The sequence below is a fragment of the Gadus morhua genome, chromosome 22, assembly GCF_902167405.1.
Source record: "Gadus morhua chromosome 22, gadMor3.0, whole genome shotgun sequence".
Lineage (NCBI taxonomy): Eukaryota > Metazoa > Chordata > Actinopteri > Gadiformes > Gadidae > Gadus > Gadus morhua.
In genome coordinates, this window is record NC_044069.1 from 10,211,656 (window position 1) to 10,230,452 (window position 18,797).

Here is an 18,797-nt window from a genome sequence, read left to right on the forward strand (position 1 = left end):
CGAATCAATCTCTAATAAGACAGCAGCCGTTTATTTTCCTATGCCAACTACTGAAGTGATTCTATTTTTACCTATATGCTGTATATATATTTTTATATATATATATATATATATATATATATATATAGCAGATTTGTGCACAACATTCCAGGAAAGGGGCAGCTGTCAGCCGTTCATATCTTAAATTTTAATTTTGCCAATTCCAAACCTATTAAGAGCTTGCAAGTAAGCCAGCCCATATGTACCTGCTAACATCGCCAGCATATCCTGAGACTCCCTCCACGTCTTAAGAAACCACAAACATCCACTATCTCATGCCATGTTGCCATTAATTATCTATCAACGTGGATTTGTTTCATCAGTGCCTGACGGTGTCGCATGAACTTCCTAGGCTGCGAAAGACAATTTGAAGTTAGCTCTTCGTCTCTCAGAGCCAGACGAGCAAGACGTCAAAACAACTTTTAGGAAAGACAACCCTCGGGGTTCTCACACCTCCCCGCTCTCAGAGGTAACGTGAGTGAGCACCCCCCCCCCCACAACTCACCGGCGCACTTGGTCCTGCTGGTGAGGGGCGGCCCCGGGGCCCCGGTGCCGCCGTCCCCGGGCCGGGTGAGGAGCACGCTGATGCGGTACTCGGTGTCGGGCTCCAGGTGCCACACCTTGTAGGTGAGGGAGCCCACGCCGTGCGTCTCGGTCCAGGGTGACTGGCTGGCACGGTACTGGATCTCACGGCGGATGACGGGGCCGTCCCCCACGATGGAGTTGGTGTTGAGCTGGATGATCAGGTAGGTGGGGCCCGCCCGCAGCAGCTGGGGCGGTGCGATGGGTGTGGGGGGCACTGTGGGGAGGAAGGAGGAATAGTATGAATAAAATAAAAGGTTATTCGTTTAATGGAGTCTTTATTACTCCCTCAGTCGTAAAGAGGTAATAAAGATAGTAAAACACAATAAGAACACCGACTATGCCCGTATATATATGACAACCAACAACAGTGAGACATCAAAACATTAGGGACATAAAAGCCATAAAAACCATACATGGGTGAATACTAGGGATAAGCCGTCCTCAATTTATTCCAAAAACGGTATTTAAAAGATAGTGAAAAGGTACGTTCCGCTTTCAGAGCTATTCTTCAGTTCATAAAAGGTAATCTGATAGCTCGGGTGAGGGAAACGGAAAAAAAATAATATTCAATGGTGGAGAAAAAGGAGACAGTTGGAATATATTGCTTCGTGTTTGAGACGACGAACACATTTTCCAACAGAAAAGTCAAGGAATTAATCACATTCCTGTGTTCTCCACCCCCTCCCTCCCCTCCCCCCCCTTAATACTTTCAATAATAGAAAAATTCCGGAGCGGTAACGCGTGCCAAGGATTCAGTTCTTCATCTCCGACACTGTAAGTGACTCTTGAGCGGACCAAAGCCTTAATTTTCACTCTAATGAAGTCAAATAATGGGCTTATTTTCGAGAATGATAGCATGATTAATTCCATTTATTTTCCGGGGCGAAAAAAAAGAAAAATGAGCCAATGTAAGGACATAATGACCTCATTAGTTACATGAAACCTAATTAGTCTCACATGTCCACCTGTGGACAGAATGGGGCTTGTGTAATATCGTGTTGTTTGTTGACTAAAATATGACCGAACGCAACGAGCACAACGCACTCCGCTGAAACACCAAACACTTAATTAACAACGCGGTACACAAGGACCTAGGCCAGGCAAACATGAGCACGAGTATGTTTGCGTAAAGACTGTGTTCTGAATGCAGAACCTCCTATGTTTGTGCGTGAAAGGTTCTAATAATGTCAATATGGCCATCTGAAATAGGCATGGCAGGCAAGGCAAGAATAGAATAAAACACATACGTAAGAGAAAATAAAGGCAAAGTAAAAAAATGAAAGTGTATTTTAATTTCCTGGTAAGAAAACGACTTAATTTAGCTTGAACTTCCTTATGCAATCTTCAAACATGGACGCCATATACAGAGCCCCCAGGAAATTGATTCAAATAATTGGTAATCACACCAGCAGGTGACCAAACTTTGTTCATATGGAGATCACTGAGGAAATGATGCAGCTAAGGCACTGAGCCTACTGCACCATTTTGATCTGTATAAATGTGTCGATTCATACTAGGGTTGCAGCAATATCTATTCAATTCATACCCTCCTTATAATAGGAATGACTGCAGTATCATATAAAAGCCAAGCATATTCCAACCCCCGCCCCCCGCTTAAAAAACTGCAATGTAACTTAGCCTTTTAATTGGCACTATAATTGAGGAAAGATGGGCTTGGTAAGAGTTAGTGAATATTGTCTTACATGCCTGGGGCTGAACAAGGGAATGGTGAGTGGGAGAGTGGAACACAATCAAGCAGACTTTACCCTTAAACACAGAACAAACAAGAGGCTACTGGAGGAACGTTTGGAAATCAAATGCAGACTTTAAACTTTAATCAGAGTGCCATAGTGGTGTCGATTGCAAAGACGAAAGAAGCGATAATCTGTTTTGTCGATATTATGCAGCCCTTCCAATAATGCCGGTTTCGTCCAGCGGACTGTATGCCAAGTTGATGGTATGTATTTGAGCCTATTAGTGGGGTACTTTGTTGAGCGTGGCCAAGGTTCCTGGTTCGTGGAAACTGGCAGATGGGTTTCAAATGCAAAGCTAGAAGATAAATGTTTTGCAGTTGCAATATCTTTGAGTTTCGAGAATGGCAAAAGCGATTATATTTGAAGCACACATATAGACACAGCCTATCTCTACAAACGATTCAAGTGGAGACAGAAGGGATTTCAAACATGACCACGTTGTTGGCCCCTTTTGGGTATGGGACATTGACGGTATGACAAGCATTTGTCCAATCAGGAAATACAACGGTCACAACACTATTCCACATGAGTGTATTTCAAGATTCAAGATTCAACTTAAGTTTCCCTGGACTGGATTTCCGCAATAACAAAAATGTCGACACTCCAATTTCTCCTACAATTGGGAAAGTGTTCAGTGTTTCCCTAGCCTTTTGTCTTATGTACCCTGACAGTCTTATCAGCACAGCTCAAGTACCCATTCATCGACCCCAAAAACCAGGCATGCAGCCTTGGACCTGCTGTTGTACTATTATCCTCTATTTTGTGTAGAGGCCCAGGCTTGAAAAACGGGAAGCTGAGCCTTCTATTTCCCCATTGATCGGCGACCGGCGCCAACATGTAAAAACCCAAACAATTCAACCAGGCAAACATCTTACCTCGCGGTATTTTTGGGGTTCCGTAGGTGTAACAAAGCAAAATAAAATGTTATGGGAGGTGGGGGCTGGGATTTATGGGTAATCTTCTTTGAAAGTTGTTTATTTTTATATGCCGGAGAGAAATTAGAAATCATGATGTCTTTACAATTACCCCGTTGAACCTGCCTTTGACCTCCTCCACACATGCACACACACACACACACACAAAACCCCATACAGCCACACACACACACACCCAGACCCCCCCCAAACACACACACACAGACACACATACACACACACACACCCCTACCCCCCAACCAACACACACACACACACGCGGTTACCTCTGACGATGAGTTCGCCGAAGTTGGAGACGGCGGCGCCGCGCGGCGACAGCGTGACGCAGCGGTACAGGTCCTGCTCCCCCCGCTGGGCCTCCACCTGGAAGGTAGCCGCCACGCGCTTGTGGCTGAACCGCGACAGGGAGGACGTGTCCAGCACCACGCCGTTACGCCGCTGGGGAGGGGGAGGAGGGAGGGAGGGGGAGGGAGGGAAGGTGGGGGGGGGGAGGGAGGGAGGGAAGGTGACGGAGAAGGGGATGGAGGGAGGGAGGGGGAAGGAGGGAGGGAGGGAGAGGAGGGAGGGAGGGAGGGAGGGAGGGAGGGAGAGAGGGAGGGAGGGAGAGGAGGGAGGGAGGGAGGGAGGGAGGGAGGGAGGGAGAGAGGGAGGGAGGGAGGGAGGGAGGGAGAGAGGGAGGGAGGGAGAGGAGGGAGGGAGGGAGGGAGAGAGGGAGGGAGGGAGGGAAGGTGACGGAGAAGGGGAGGGAGGGAGGGGGAAGGAGGGAGGGAGGGGGAGGGAGGGAGGGAGGGGGAGGAGGGGGGGGGGGAGGGAGGGAGAGGTGGAAAGATGGGGGAAGAGAGAAAGAGGGGAGAAGACAGAGGGAGAGAAGAGGGAGGGAGAAAGGTGAGGGCAGGACAGAGGGGAGGGGAGGGGAGAGGAAGGAGGGAGTGATGGATCGAGAAAGGATGTGGGGAGGAAAGGACAGACAGGGGGGAGGGAAGGAGGGGAGTAGAGGTGGGGAGGGAAGAAGTGGAGAGAGAGTTGATGAGCACGGCCCGCTGACCCTCGCGGCGGGTGATTATGTTTACCCAGATACCATGAAGAGCCCTTTCAGGTGGAGACAAATGTCAAGCGATGCACGGCGATCAGAGAGCCGACCATGGGGAAGGGGGGAGGAATTAGCCACAGCGGGGGAGGGAGAGACACTGGCTGCTGCGTGTGACAAAAACAATGTTTTTTTTCAAATATCTTTTTCCATCAGTCACTGAAGTGGACGTGGGGGTGGGGGGGATGGGGGGGGGGGGTTATGATGTTGTGAGGGGGCTGGAGTGAGGCGACCAGGTGTATTCCACAAGCCTTTGTCGCCTGTATGAGCGATCTGCTCGCTGCCTATTGGCACATGGCTCCCAGAAAGAAAGACGAACCACCCCTTCTCACAAAAAACCGACGCCCGGAAACAGGGAATCAAACCGGCGTGAACCTGTGTGAATGAGCGGTGGCAGTAGCAGCCGATAGCCCCCCCCCTGCCCCTCGCCTACAGAACACACGTCTTATTACATAAGCTGTCCCCCGCCGCCGCCCTGCAGCCGCTGAGGTGACTGACACATCGGGATATTTAAATTGCTTTAGCGGGATGTGGATGGGAGAGCGGCCAGGGCTGCTTTTTTAGTTTTAAGGGAATGTAATTACGTGAAGGCAGCAGGGGCGGCTTGTGGAAGTGTACGGGCCGTTGCTATTGAAAGTTTAGCTCGTCGCAAGGAAAGCGTTTTTTTGGTTTCGAATAAAGTTTTCATACCAATCGTACTTTGGCTGTGATCCAACCCCCACTTTCGTTTTGTTTGCATTCGTCATCGTTTGCCGGATTTTTCCGGCCCAAAATGAGCCAAATCATTAAATGCACATGAAACGAAACACGAACCATATGGTGGGCAAAAAATAAATCCACCTGTTAAACCACCAATCTACTGACGTTCAACAGGAGAGAGGAGGCTGCCGCTGCTGAACCCGCGGTTGGTTAGAGACAGTGAAACTAGCAGTGAGAGGGGGGAGCGGGGCTTGGAACCACCGCACAGAGCGCCCATGTCCGCAGAAGCGAGGGGGGGGGCCTGCACAGACAGAACAGCAGCCAGGATCAGAGCCACCCAAAGCAATTAGCCTGCGGCGCTTATGAACACACAGGGCCCGCGTTAGCAGAACAAATAGACCCGCAGAAGGCGATAATGGCGCGGCATACATCTCTTGTTACCCTATTTTTCTTTTTTTCTCCATGCCATTACACGAGGATGTTTCGTCTCTCTCGCGCTCGTAATGAGAAACGGCGTGGCGAAGAAAGAGGGGCGTCGTTTGGGGAGAATTTGGGCAATGAGCCTTCACGGCAATATCTCGCACGGAGCAATTACCGCGTGTTGATAGTGGCGGACGTGCTCTGCTGGAGTGATTGTGTCTGTGTGTGTGTGTGTGTGTGTGTATTTTGCCTTTTGTGTGTGTGCTCGTGCGCACAAACACACGTCTATGCATGAATGTGCACGTCTAGCGATCTGTTGCATTCAGGAAGCCACGGAGAAAGTGTTCTGGAAATGAATACTTTTCTATAGATATGTATGTATATATATATATATATATATATATATATATATACATATCTTGCCATTGCCAAGGTTCAGAGACTTCATGTGGAGAAGGATAGAGGGAGATGTGGGGGAAGAAAGGCGAAGGATATGATGGGATGTAAAGTAGCGCGTGGAGACGCCAGCGTGAGTGATGGAAGGACGCTACGCTCGGGGGGGGGGGGGGCCTCATTTGCAGCAGGGGCCTCCTTCACACCCCCCATGTCATCTCAAAAGCACTCAGATGTGCCGGCTTCAAGGACACAGTGAGAGTGAGGGCTTTTGGAGCCAGGGCTTTTTTTTTTCTTTCCCTAACACTAATATTAGCACATATTCCATCCTCACGGAAAATATTCAGCCGCAGCACGTTTTAGTGAAGTATGTTTGTGTGTGTGTCAGAGACGGAGAGAGAGACAAAGTGAGGAGGCCGATGCTTTGGCGGCCATTACAGAGCGTCAGATGCACTCAAGTTTCTTTCAATAAAAACTCAATTTCCATTTCAATAGGAAGCCGTCGGGCGATAAGACGTGACAAGTAACACGACTGCAGGCCTGTTCAGTGCTTGAGACGTTCCCATTATCACCTTTGTTATTGTTATTGCCACTGCGCTGGCAGACGCAGATAATGTGTACGGTTTTAAATGAAGGACCACTGGCTGTCAGTGTGTCAGAGGTGAGAACTTGTTTCCAGCGTAATTGCTTTGCTCCGTCGCTCTCTCTCTCTTTCTCCCTCACTCACACTCGGTGTCTCTCTCACTCTTCCTCTCCATCCAACTTTTTTCCATCTATGTCTGCTATCTCACTCACTTCTGCCCGTTTTATTATTTTGTCCTCTGGCGAGCTTAATCTCATCCATGTGCTGTCATCCCAGCCTGCTTTTTATATTCCACTCCTCTCTATCCAAACAGAGCACCTCCCCCCCCCCGCTCACCTCCAGAAGGTAGGGCTCCGACTCGGCTGTTTTGCCCGTGGCGATGCACTGGAACGTGGCATTTTGCCCGGCGTTCACCTCCACGTCGCCCAGGCGGGAGAAGTGGGGCACCTTGTCTGTAAAAAAAAAATATACAAACAAAATAATAAGTATACTCAAGGACAAACACAAACGGGAGGGTTTGCATGTGTGTGTGTGTGTGTGTGTGTGTGGGGGGGGGGGGGGGGTCTGTGTGTGAATAGACACGTAAAGAAACCCGCAAACTTTTCTTATATGTGTGCATTTGTAGTAAAGTGTTGCTTGCACAAAGTCACCATTTTCTATACTACCCATGGAGGCAGTGTTATATATGGAAATAAAAGGAAAACGCATGTACGATCAATACAGCAGCACAGACACACACGCATTGTATTTCAGCATGCGTGTGCAGACAGTGTTATTGTTAAGGGCGAGACAAGGTCGGAATGCCTTTCTGGTCTGCCAGGTCTTCTGTTTGTGTAGCACAATGCATTCATCCGGCATCGGAAATCTTTAGTATCTTATAAAGCGCTCTCATTTTTCCACCATCGGGCCATCAATGAAAAAAGGACACATCTCTGCGCCTCGCCACAGCTGAGCACTGACGCTGCGGCCATCTTTTCGTCCTTCTAATGCAGCCCAGGATGCTCCCACACACGCAAAACAACTCTCAATTTACCGACGGAAATAAAAATATTGAACAATACATTAATATAATTCGCCGCGGGACTGCGTGAGCAAGTGAAAAGCTTTGTTCTCGTGGAATGGTACACTTCTATATTTGTATACATGATCTTTGTTTAACGCATTGATCTTTCCACATGAGCTCATCATCCCCTGCAGCCGTTGAACACAAACAACCGGGTTATTTTAGTCTTATACTCTATGCTTAAAATATTACAACGTAGGATGGTTACATAATCGTTTCACGATTTAGAAGGTGTGTGTGTGTGTGTGTGTGTGTGTGTGTGTGTGTGCACGACGTGCGCATGTTTAAGACACACAACAGATGAACCGTACTGTACATTACATGCACATCTGTGTGTGTCTGTATGTGTGTGTGCATGCGTGATGCGTCACAACAGCTGCGAGCTATAAGCTCTGGCATCACTTTCTTACCCCCCCCCCCCCCCCCCCCGCATCTTTCCACATTTTATAGACTTTGCCCTTGGTGGCCGACAGTAAAGGTGAGAGAAGGAGGTTCTTGACGTGTTAAGTGGGTGTGTTTTATGTTTCTTTCAGGGCGGGGGTGGGGGGGGGGGGGGGGGGGTGGGGTCTGGCATAACGATGATGATATCCCAAAGTGACTGCAGCGCACTGTGAGCTGGAGCAGAAGCTGTGGTATTTTTAAGCATTGTTGTCATGTTATCAAGATGATGAATTGTTTGGCAACATTATTAGACATAAACCTGCTTTAGGGAAAGTACTAGTCAATAGTTTATAGATTATACATCAGACGACTTTGGGCGGAATTCAATCTTGTGTTTTTTTGGTCCAAAAGTCGATAATTTAACGCCAAGTGTGACAATGGAATTGAGAGCCTGCCAAGACAATGCATGGGTGGGTTCAAAACGCAAGGCAATGAATAATGAATGAAGGATGAAATACATTGTTGGTTTAGTGAAATGATCATGAATAATTGTGTTACTAATTATCAATGATAGTTATACATATTAACATGGCTGTGTGTGTGTTATAATTTGGATTTATATATGCCTTCAGTCTGGTTCAGTCTCAAATATTCATCAGGAAGGTTAAAAAAGAAAAACAGCCAATTTGAGCTTCAGCAGTCTACACAGAGAGAGCCAAGGCCGACGGGTTAATTTCTTGTCTTCTGGTAAACGCTGCCAATGTTTCTGTTTAGCTCTAACACTTTTCAAAAAAACAAAAAACAACATAAACAAAATCATTTAAATCTCAAAATCCATGAGGTTAGCTTATCCCCATTTGCAGCGGCTCAATTTATTCCGGCTCATTTAGCCGGCGTTTTCCGTACTGAATCTCTCCCAGTCAATTGGAAATGGACATTGGAACCTGGCAAACCCACAGGCGTTGACTGGCTGCAAATATCTACATCACTTTGCACTGTGGCCAATGCCTGCCTTATCTTTTCAGGAGTTAAACTTTTTCCTGACTTTAGGTAGGAGTGAAACATGTTAAGGAGACTGAAAAGAAAAAGAAAAATATATAGATACAAATAAATATATATATATATACACGTGTGTTTATCTACACATAAATAAACATAAGCCACATGAACCAGCACGGTTCTCCATAGACTAAAGCAGTTTATAGAGAAAAGGTCTCCTGAAGGGAATTGAGTCGTGGGTGGATGTGCTTCTATCCTTGAAGTGTTATGTTTAAAAAGACATTATAACAACAGTGAAGGCTGCAGTGGGTTCAGTCCTATTCTGTTACAGAGTAATGCTTTCATTCACCTCATTTCTTGTCAGGAGGAGACAAGACACAAAACAGCATAGCCCTCAAAGTCAGCCAATGAACAGGCTCCTAATAGTGATGCTTAAAAGAGATTGTATCGGAGCTCTTTGGCACACCACACTTGCTTCACCTCCAACTCCACTGATCTCAAAGAGGTGTAATTACCTTCTACATTAAACGTTGGCCTTTTTGCTGGCTAATCACTGATTGCCCACAGATAAGTCTTCGTTGGACAGATCAGAAACGTATTCGATTTTCCAATGGTATTCCGCAGCAGGTGTGAAAGGGCTGTTCAGTATTTCAAACTGCCCATATATCTTTCTAAATACTGAACCATTGCATGATTTTCAAATAGGAAATGATTGAACACAACTTTCATTACATCATCCAAATTTCCATCAAGTCAAAACATATAACAGCTTGGGAATTCTGCTGCATGCACTTTTTAGACGGTCCCTAGGTTCTTCCCTGATAAAGAGCAAGACGGCAAACGGTGTCGGGTCGGGTGGGCAGGTCAGCCGTTAACGCTGACTTGTTCCTAATGCCAGGGTAACAACCCTTCGACCCGACACAACAGGGACTCTTAAGGTTTCCGTGGCAACAGACCTCGGAAAAGGGTTCTAATTCTGCCAAAATAGGGACTGGTTTCGCTCTCTGCCTTATTCCTTCCCCCTCATTATCTCTGCCTTGAGTCCCTCTGGTAAATGGAGCAAAATGCAACTTAGCCTCCACTTAAAAAATCCTGCCCACAATCAATAAACCCTATTAAACAACTTCAGACAGGCAGACATACAGACAGACATGAAAGGGAAACCAACAGACAGACAGAGGATAGGGCTGCAATTCAAGTGCAATCAACTGTCAACAACCTATAAACCCCAGTGCATCTATAGTCCGATGCAGATGGACGGACTGACGGTCCTGTTGTGTGAGAGTGATGCCCTGCTGCCTGCTGGGAAATCTATCAGGTTTGTCCTTAATTAATTGCTTGTCTCAATGCTCTATGTGTGTGTGTGTGTGTGTGTGTGTGTGTGTGTGTCTGTCCGTCCGTACGGGGTTGGTGAATCATGCAGATTGCTCAGGAAACCTTAACCTACCTTTAATACCTTGCATGTGACACCGGATTCTGACTCATGCATGGTCCGGTACGCATTTACAACACGTTAGCTGGTGTGTTATGTGGACTGAGAAGAGGCCCAGATTAACTCTCTACCCCTAGTATTGTGTCTGTAATTTGTTGTTTCTGTGTGTAGTTGCCCTGACCAGTGGGGGGGAAGGATAGAGCTCTGAATGAAAGAGCTGATTATTTAATTTGCGACAGAAGGGGTGCAGGCAGTACCATCTGCAACCGGGTCGGGCTAGGTCTCATGAGGGGTTTGGTGTGGTGGTGATGGCGATCGGCGCCATAGCAACGGCCCCGCTACTATCCAGCGAACCCAGTGATCTCGAATCAAACCGTCCAAATGCTTACTGCTCCACCAAGACTGGGGCGATAGATGCAGGAGTTTCAAAAAAGATCTGGCTTTTACCAAAAAACAAACGTTCCTTTAAGAGTTTTTTTGCAATCACGGCAAGTGAAGTCACGTTTATTTATAAAGATGTTGATTACAATTATAATCTCAACGGGCTTCACTAGCCCAATTTCAAATGAGATACGACGCAACCTCGTTCTAGGTACTTACTGGAGCTATTATAAACTCATTAACAATCGTATCATATTCGGAAAACTGTCCCACATTTCTTTGTTTAAAGCTCTTTCTGACAGAGGAAGCTTTAGTTTAGTAACCACCCATTTCAGACAATTTAGCGAGATAACAGCGCTAGGACAGAGATAACAGCACCAAGACAGAGATAACAGTGCTAGGTTAGAGATAACAGCACCAAGACAGAGATAACAGTGCTAGGATAGAGATACCAGCGCTAGGACAGAGATAACAGCGCTAGGACAGTAGAGATAACAGCGCTAGGACAGTAGAGATAACAGCGCTAGGACAGAGATAACAGCGCTAGGACAGAGATAACAGCGCTAGGACAGTAGAGATAACAGCGCTAGGACAGAGATAACAGTGCTAGGATAGAGATACCAGCGCTAGGACAGTAGAGATAACAGCGCTAGGACAGTGGAGATAACAGTGCTAGGACAGAGATAACAGCGCTAGGACAGAGATAACAGCGCTAGGACAGTAGAGATAACAGCGCTAGGACAGAGATAACAGCGCTAGGGCAGAGATAACAGCGCTAGGACAGAGATACCAGCGCTAGGACATAGATACCAGCGCTAGGACATAGATAACAGCGCTAGGACAGTAGAGAAAACAGCTGTAGGCCAGAGAAGGGGCTTGATGGAGGAGAAAATCATCCCTTAGTGTGACATAAAAGCCATAAAAGTTTCACGATGCGACGCTGAGCCTCTGGTGTCGAACAGGACGGGCAAAGCAAAAGAAGCGCCAAAGGGGGCGAAAAATAATAAAAAGTGAGACAAATCACGGGAGCTTATAACGTGCCGTCGTCTAAAGCCAGCCGGCCAGCCGGGTCTCTCTGGCGTGACTGGTCGAGAACAAAACACTCGTAATCCCGCGGCTCAGAGAGGCTCAGGATTCATCAAGATCCACCCGTCTCTCATCTCCTCTTCCTGCACATTAGCTTAAAACACACATACTGGAGAGTGCCTCCGCCCGAGGGCGAAGCTCCTCACCCCAGAAAAGAGGAAAAGGTATGCCATTCTTCAGGGACAAAGGAGCCGCCCCTCCCTAGACACCCCCCCCCCTGCTGTGCAGCTCCGGCAGTAAGACAGTTGCTGTCGGGTGGTGGTGTGTCCGCTTCGATTGCTCCCTGTCATCGGAGGGGGGGGGGGGGAGGGGGGGGATTGCGTCGCACACTTTGATCGCTCCCACAAGCCCTCCTCCCTTTGGGACCATCTGAAGCTACCTCTCCCGCTCTCTCTCTCTCTTTCTCTCTGGAGAGAGTTATGCGGGTCAATGTCCATAGAATGAGGCCTGGACATTGTCCGGATTCACCCTTTCACACATGTAGCACTCGCGTGTCTCACGCCGTCCGTGTCAGGAACGGTGTGACGTACTGGAGACACTCACACTTTTGAACCTGCTGGTTGAGGCGGGGGGTGGCGCCTGGCCAGGGCGTGGGCGCGAGTTTCGATAAGACTGAACGTTGAAGACGGCGTACCAACGACGACACAATCAATAAACCCTATTAAACACCTACAGACAAACAGACTGAACAAAACCTATAAAACCCCAGTGCACCCTGTTGTGTGAGAGCGATGCCCTGTTGCCTGCTGGGAAATCTATCAGGTTTCTCCTTAATTAATTGCTTGTCTAAATGCTCTATGTATTGAAGAATGCCTACGAGACTACCGACTCGCCCGTCATGATGACTGTTATTACGCTGATAACAATCCTTTTGCAGCCGGACGATCGGGGAGTTATGATATTCTTTCGCTTTCGTGCTAGACAATCGCGGTTATGCTTAGCCCAACACAGGCCGGGTCTGGTGGAAATCTGACTGAAAGGTATGATGCTTAGATAAGTCCAGCACTGCATTGGACGTTTGTCAGGGGCTTCAGAGTGCGGTACGACACCGCCCATCTCTCTCTCTCTCTCTCTCCTCCTCCCCCCCCCTCCCCCCCCCCCCCGCCGCCTGTCCACTCGCCAAGCCAGCCTCCGTAAAAGGTCAGTGAGGATGGGGGGGGGGGCAGGGGCGGTGGTGTGTGGGTGGTGCTGTAGTGCTGTGGTGCGGGGGTGCCAGGACACTCACAGCAGGGGTAGTTGAGCAGCATGATGTCGTCCACGGCGATGTAACCCTGACGCTCCTCGGAGACCGTTGCCTCGAAGACCACCTGAGCCGGGGGGAGGGGAGGGAAAAAAAACAGAAAAACAACACGTTAGGAACAAACGAGGAGGTACGTTCGTCAGTGGGCAGACCTCGTTTAGGTGGCGTGCGTGCGTCGACGGGAACGAAGAGGCTAAAGAGGTACACGGGAGTACAAAACAACCACCCCGCCCCACCCACCCACGCCAACACCGTGATGGCTTTGAACTTTTCCCGAAAGGTTGCGGTCAATCGAGAGTTCGGATTTTCACTTTTTTTTCGTCAGTTAGTTCCGGAGTTCCTTTGACCTTTGAGGGATGGAGAGAGAGAGAGAGAGAGAGAGAGAGAGAGAGAGAGAGAGAGAGAGAGAGAGAGAGAGAGAGAGAGAGAGAGCGCGCGCTGATATTATACTGCTGTTGTTAGTGCCCACGAGGGCCGGCCTACCAGAATGTTCCACAACATGGTGGCCCGTTACGACCAGCGCAGCTCAGTTTCCAGGAAAAACCTAATGAGCTGAAACTCAACTGTGAACAACTATGTTTTTTTCGTACATCCTTAATTATGAACTCTTTGGTCCTGTCCCCCTGCTCTGCATGATAGGAGCATGGCTTCCTAATTACAGGCTGAATTTAGCCCAACTCAGGCCCCACGCAGTGCTGTCAGACACCCCCAAAAGAGGCATCAGGTGGGCTCGGCAAGAGCAGGAAAGTCGGTATAATAATAACAGTCCCGCAAAAATGTCCGCTTTTTCATTTTTTTTTGCGTTTTAACCGTCAAAAGAAAAAACACATGGTGGCTGCAAAGGACAAACAGAGGTTTAGAATTTAACTGCAGAAGATGAACTTTACGGCTGTCGCTAAGTCGCTGAGCGAGAATGTTTTGAGTGTGTGTATGTGTGTGTGTGTGTGTGTGTGTGTGTGTGAGGCTGTGTGTGTGCTGCTGTTTGTGAGTCCCTGTGTATCTGCTGTGTGTGTGTGTCACGCTGTGTGTGTGTATGTCCGTGCGTGTATTTGTGTGCGTGCGTGCGCGTGTGTGTGTGTGTGTGTGTGTGTGTGTGGCTTTGTGTTTGTGTGCGTGGGTCTGGCGCGGTCTCACCCAGTGCCACTGTGTAGCTGTTGGGGTGAGGAGAGAACGTGGCCGTGTTGACAATGCATCAGGGCTTTAAGTGCCCCGGGCCGGTCGATAGCACACAGGGCCCTGGCAGATGGATACACACCGCGCCTTTCAACGCGCTCATTTATTCTTATTTTTCACTCTCGCGCGGGGCGGGCGAGTGACTAGAGGGAGGGACTGGGAGAGGGAGGGAGGGACTGGGAGAGACTGGGAGCGAGAGAGGGAGGGAGAGGGGGGGACAGAGAGAGAAAGATTGAGGGAGATTGAGGGGGGATGGGTGGGAGACTGGGAGCGAGAGAGAGAGGAAGAGTGAGTGAGGGAGAGGGAGAGCGAGTGCGAGAGAGGAAGAGTGAGAGTGAGAGATAGAGAGAGAGAGAGAGAGAGAGAGAGAGAGAGAGAGAGAGAGAGAGAAAGAGATTTAGGGAGAGAAAGTGACAGAGTGAGAGAGCGAACACGTAAGGAATAGAGAGCGAAGGCGAGAGAGAGAGAGAGCAAGATAGAGAGACGTCGAGCCGATGAACTCCTCAATTCATCACGCGTCAACGCACCCAGCGCTATCGATCCACCCTCACCCCCCCGTCCTCCAGCCGTTTACCACCGCCCGCGTTCATCCTCGCTATAGCAAGAAAAAACAAAAACGCTTCTTGAACGTTTGTCCGAGCTACAGAACAGCTCGTAGGGTGTGTGTGCTATTGTACACCTTACACCCAATCTCCACCACCACATTGTTTTTGTCATCTTCTTTCTTAACTTGGGTATACAAAGTAGGCCACGGTAAATGAGGCAATTTGCCTCACTGCAGTGCCCAATTTAGATTTAGAGTGATACGGGAGAGTGACGTGGGAGTGATGACAACGAGTGGTGAAAACAAAGAGGAGGGAGAGAGAGAGAGAGAGAGAGAGAGAGAGAGACAGAGAGGGAGAGAGAGAGAGAGAGAGAGAGAGAGAGAGAGAGAGAGAGAGAGAGAGAGAGAGAGAGAGAGAGAGAGAGAGAGAGAGAGAGAGAGAGAGAGAAACAGAGAGAGAGAGAGAAAAAAACAGAGAGGGAGCGAGAGAGAGAGAGAGAGAGAGAGAGAGAGAGAGAGAGAGAGAGAGAGAGAAACAGAGAGAGAGAGGGAAACAGAAAGAGAGATGGAGAAAGGGAAGGAGAGAACAGCACGATAGCGAAAGAGTGAGGCAGAGTAAGAGCAAGTAAGAGAGAGATATGTGCGAGAGCAGGGAGGGAGATGAAAAGTGAGAGATAAGATGTGTGTGGGATGGGATAGGATGCAGAGAACTGGGATCAAGAACAGAGGACCGCGAGAGAAAGGGAGAGAGAGGGAGAGGCGGAGGCCTCCTGAGCTGTGCTGATATCGTTTGTCACGGAGGGGCCAGGATAGCATCTTTAATAGTTTATGGCAAAACCAACCTCCCCCTGAAAGGACCCCCAGCCTCACATAAAGACACACACACACACACACATGCCAACCCCATATTTCCAACACCTGCCGTAACAGAACGAAAAGGAGGAAGAACCTGCTCTGTAAGGAAGACGGTTCCAATAAAGGGGGACAATTAAAACAAACAAAGTCTGCATTTCAAGGTGATGTCATTGATACTTTGTCTCTCTCTCTCTCTCTCTCTCTCTCTCTCTCTCTCTCTCTCTCTCTCTCTCTCTCTCTCTCTCTCTCTCTCTCTCTCTCTCTCTCTCTCTCTCTCTCTCTCCCCCACCTCTCTCTCTCCGCCAGCTCTCTTACTCTCTCTCGCTCTCTTCACTTGCTACAGTCGAGATGAATGAGAAAACGACTTCACAGGCCTGCAGGATTGCAAGGCGCACGTATGTGTGTGTAAGCATGTGTGTACTTGTGTTTGTGTATGAGTGCGTTTGTGTATGTTTGTGTGTGTATGTTTGTGCGTGCAGTGCGTATGTGTGTGTTGTCTGATGTGCAAATGAAGAACCTGGAAATGGCAGAGGGGGTTGGTGGGGGGGGGGGGGGGGGGAGGTGTTGCTCCGGCTGTAAAAACAGCAGGAGCCATGTCATCAACACCAACAGGGGAGAGAAATAGGTCACGTAAAAAAACAAATCACAAACCAGTAAAAGACGCCACACCGCCCAGCAACGAGTCCCAAGCCACCGAAGGTTTACTCTGGCCTTCCCCTCTCCCCCAACACACACCGCTATTAAATCCTCCTCATTCGGCAAAAAAAGAAATCTATTTGGCTAATAAAAATGTGACGCAGCGAAAGTGATTGAACTGAGCTACAAAATCCACTATCGGAACCGGGGCGATGTCTTCCATTAGAGCTCAAAAGGGAAGATATAAAAAGCAACAATAGATTGGCGGTAAAACAGGCGAGTCAGTGTAATGAAGAGCGCAATCGCACACTCATTAATATTTCAGGTTCTTCCTTTTTTTATGGTTTCTTATCGTAGCTCCGCCGGACAAATTGAACACTGCGTGCCGTTGTAGCGGTTTCTTTTCTTTTTGCGCAGAGGTCGGTCGTTTCAGAGTTTAATTAACGTAGGGGGTCTTCTGCATGGTGCCGCGGTACAGCTGAGCAGACACAAATATGTTGTGTTTATCGATCGCAGCGATTGATCGTATTGGCGGTTAGGGGCCGTTAAGAACCGAATTACGATGTCGTGGACTGACGCTTGACACTTTCCTGACCGATAGCGCAGATAAACCAATGTTTTATCTGTGCGCTGCGTCGATGGGTGTGTGGCGCGGTGTGTGTGCGCCAATCAGAAATGTGACGTGCCACATAGATAGAGCGTAGTGCAGGGGATGCAGGCAGCACGAGGACTACAGTGAAATTAGAATGAATAGCAGTGAAGATGGATAGATAAGATAGATCAAACTTTATCAATCCCTCGGGAAGGTTCACTCAAGGAGGGGAAGGGGAACCCAAAGTAATAGGGTTGTCGTCGGGCACGTTTGGATTGTTTGAGTGTGTGTGATTGTGCGTGTGCATGCGCATTAAGTTCACACTCTCCCCCTGCTCAACAAACGCTCACACCTTCATCACACGTTGTCAATTTCAACGAGCTGGAAAGACTCTGGTCTCTAGTATGTTGCGTGCCGAGCCGACTGCACCTTTCAGGGGCGAACCGTGGATGGGCTGTGTGGTGTTAAGATGGCTAGTGGCATGTATGTCATTCCGTACAGCTGCCTGATCCTTGGTAAGCTAGGGATAGGCCACAGCGCAGGGGACTAGAGGAGACCGATGTATGGGCGGATACAGAGAGGCCTACATGGGGACAAGAGCTGTCTGCATTCTCCATCTCTCTGCTGTGAGTTAAAGAAAGGAGTGTGTGTGTGTGTGTGTGTGTGTGTGTGTGTGTGTGTGTGTGTGTGTGTGTGTGTGTGTGTGTGTGTGTGTGTGTGTGTGTGTGTGTGTGTGTGCGTGCGTGCGTGTGTGTGAGAGAGTGTGTAAAGGGAGAGGGGGGGGTATCTCTTAAGAACAGCCGGTCTTCCCTAAGAGAACGTTTGATCCTCCCTAATCACTTGCATTATCATTTTTTTAGATCTCAACTGCTCCTTGTTCTGCCAATACACGCACGCACACAAACGCACACACACACACACACACACACACACACACACACACACACGCACGCACACAAACGCACACACACACACACACACACACACACACACACACACGCACCTCCTCTGGTGAAGGAGTGGTCCCCGTCTCGCTGGTAGCCACCCCCCCCCCCCCCCCCCCCCCCCCCCCCGGGTTGCCCTGAGGGTCTCGTTGAGTGGGAGGTGGTGGAGCAAGGGGCTAGAGGATGGTACTCTGTGAGCTCTGTTTGAGTGGCAGACCCCGTCTCATTGGGCTGCAACAGGAGCCAGAGGAGCCCCAAGGAGCCCCCCATCACGGGCTTAACTGGCCTGATGCGGAACCATGCTTGGGGGATGCTTGGTTGTCCAGGAGAGATCCAGAGGACCAGTTACCTGAGGCATTGTCCAATATCTACAAACATACACACACACACACACACACACACACACACACACACACACACACACACACACACACACTGCGGCCATTTCTTGCACATATGCACTCGCCGCGGCTGTGTTGGACATGCACACTGCGGGCGTCTTACACACACCGATGCATGCGCAATTGCGCACACACACACAGCGATAAACTCGTACACACATGCACACCATGCAGTTTTCTCACAGACGCACACACACTGAGAATGCACATGTGTCTGAAACACACACCACTCAAACACCCACACACAAACAGATACACACAGTGGTATGTTAGCCCCATAAGTATAAATGTGTTATTCTCCCCTTCCTACCTCATCCCTTTCCATCTTGTCGATCTTGAATTCTGTCTCCCCCTTGCCTGCTCTCCTGAACGGCTGTCCAAGAAACTTGGCAGCAACCACGAGGAAGTCAGATAACGCGTCGTTAAGGAGACAGCGGAAAGAAAACAGAAAACCGCGGAAGTGGCCAAATGCATGCAAGCATATGCCTGGACAGCCATTATGTTAAGCAGCCGCTTCCACTAAACATCGCTCAAGTGACGTGTGTGTCTGAGGGTGTGTGTGTGTGTGTGTGTGT

The 18,797-nt window shown here is 48.8% G+C and overlaps 1 protein-coding gene across 1 annotated transcript in view; it reads right to left on the reverse strand.

Moving 5' to 3' along the window:
* The window catches only part of ptprua (protein tyrosine phosphatase receptor type Ua), a gene marked incomplete in the record, with an annotated part of 118,550 nt that overhangs the window by 28,341 nt on the left and 71,412 nt on the right, over window positions 1-18,797 (reverse strand). Inside the window, 4 exon segments of the mRNA XM_030346943.1 lie at window positions 545-838; window positions 3,580-3,751; window positions 6,832-6,947; window positions 13,063-13,144. Coding sequence (XP_030202803.1) covers window positions 545-838; window positions 3,580-3,751; window positions 6,832-6,947; window positions 13,063-13,144 — 664 coding nt within the window.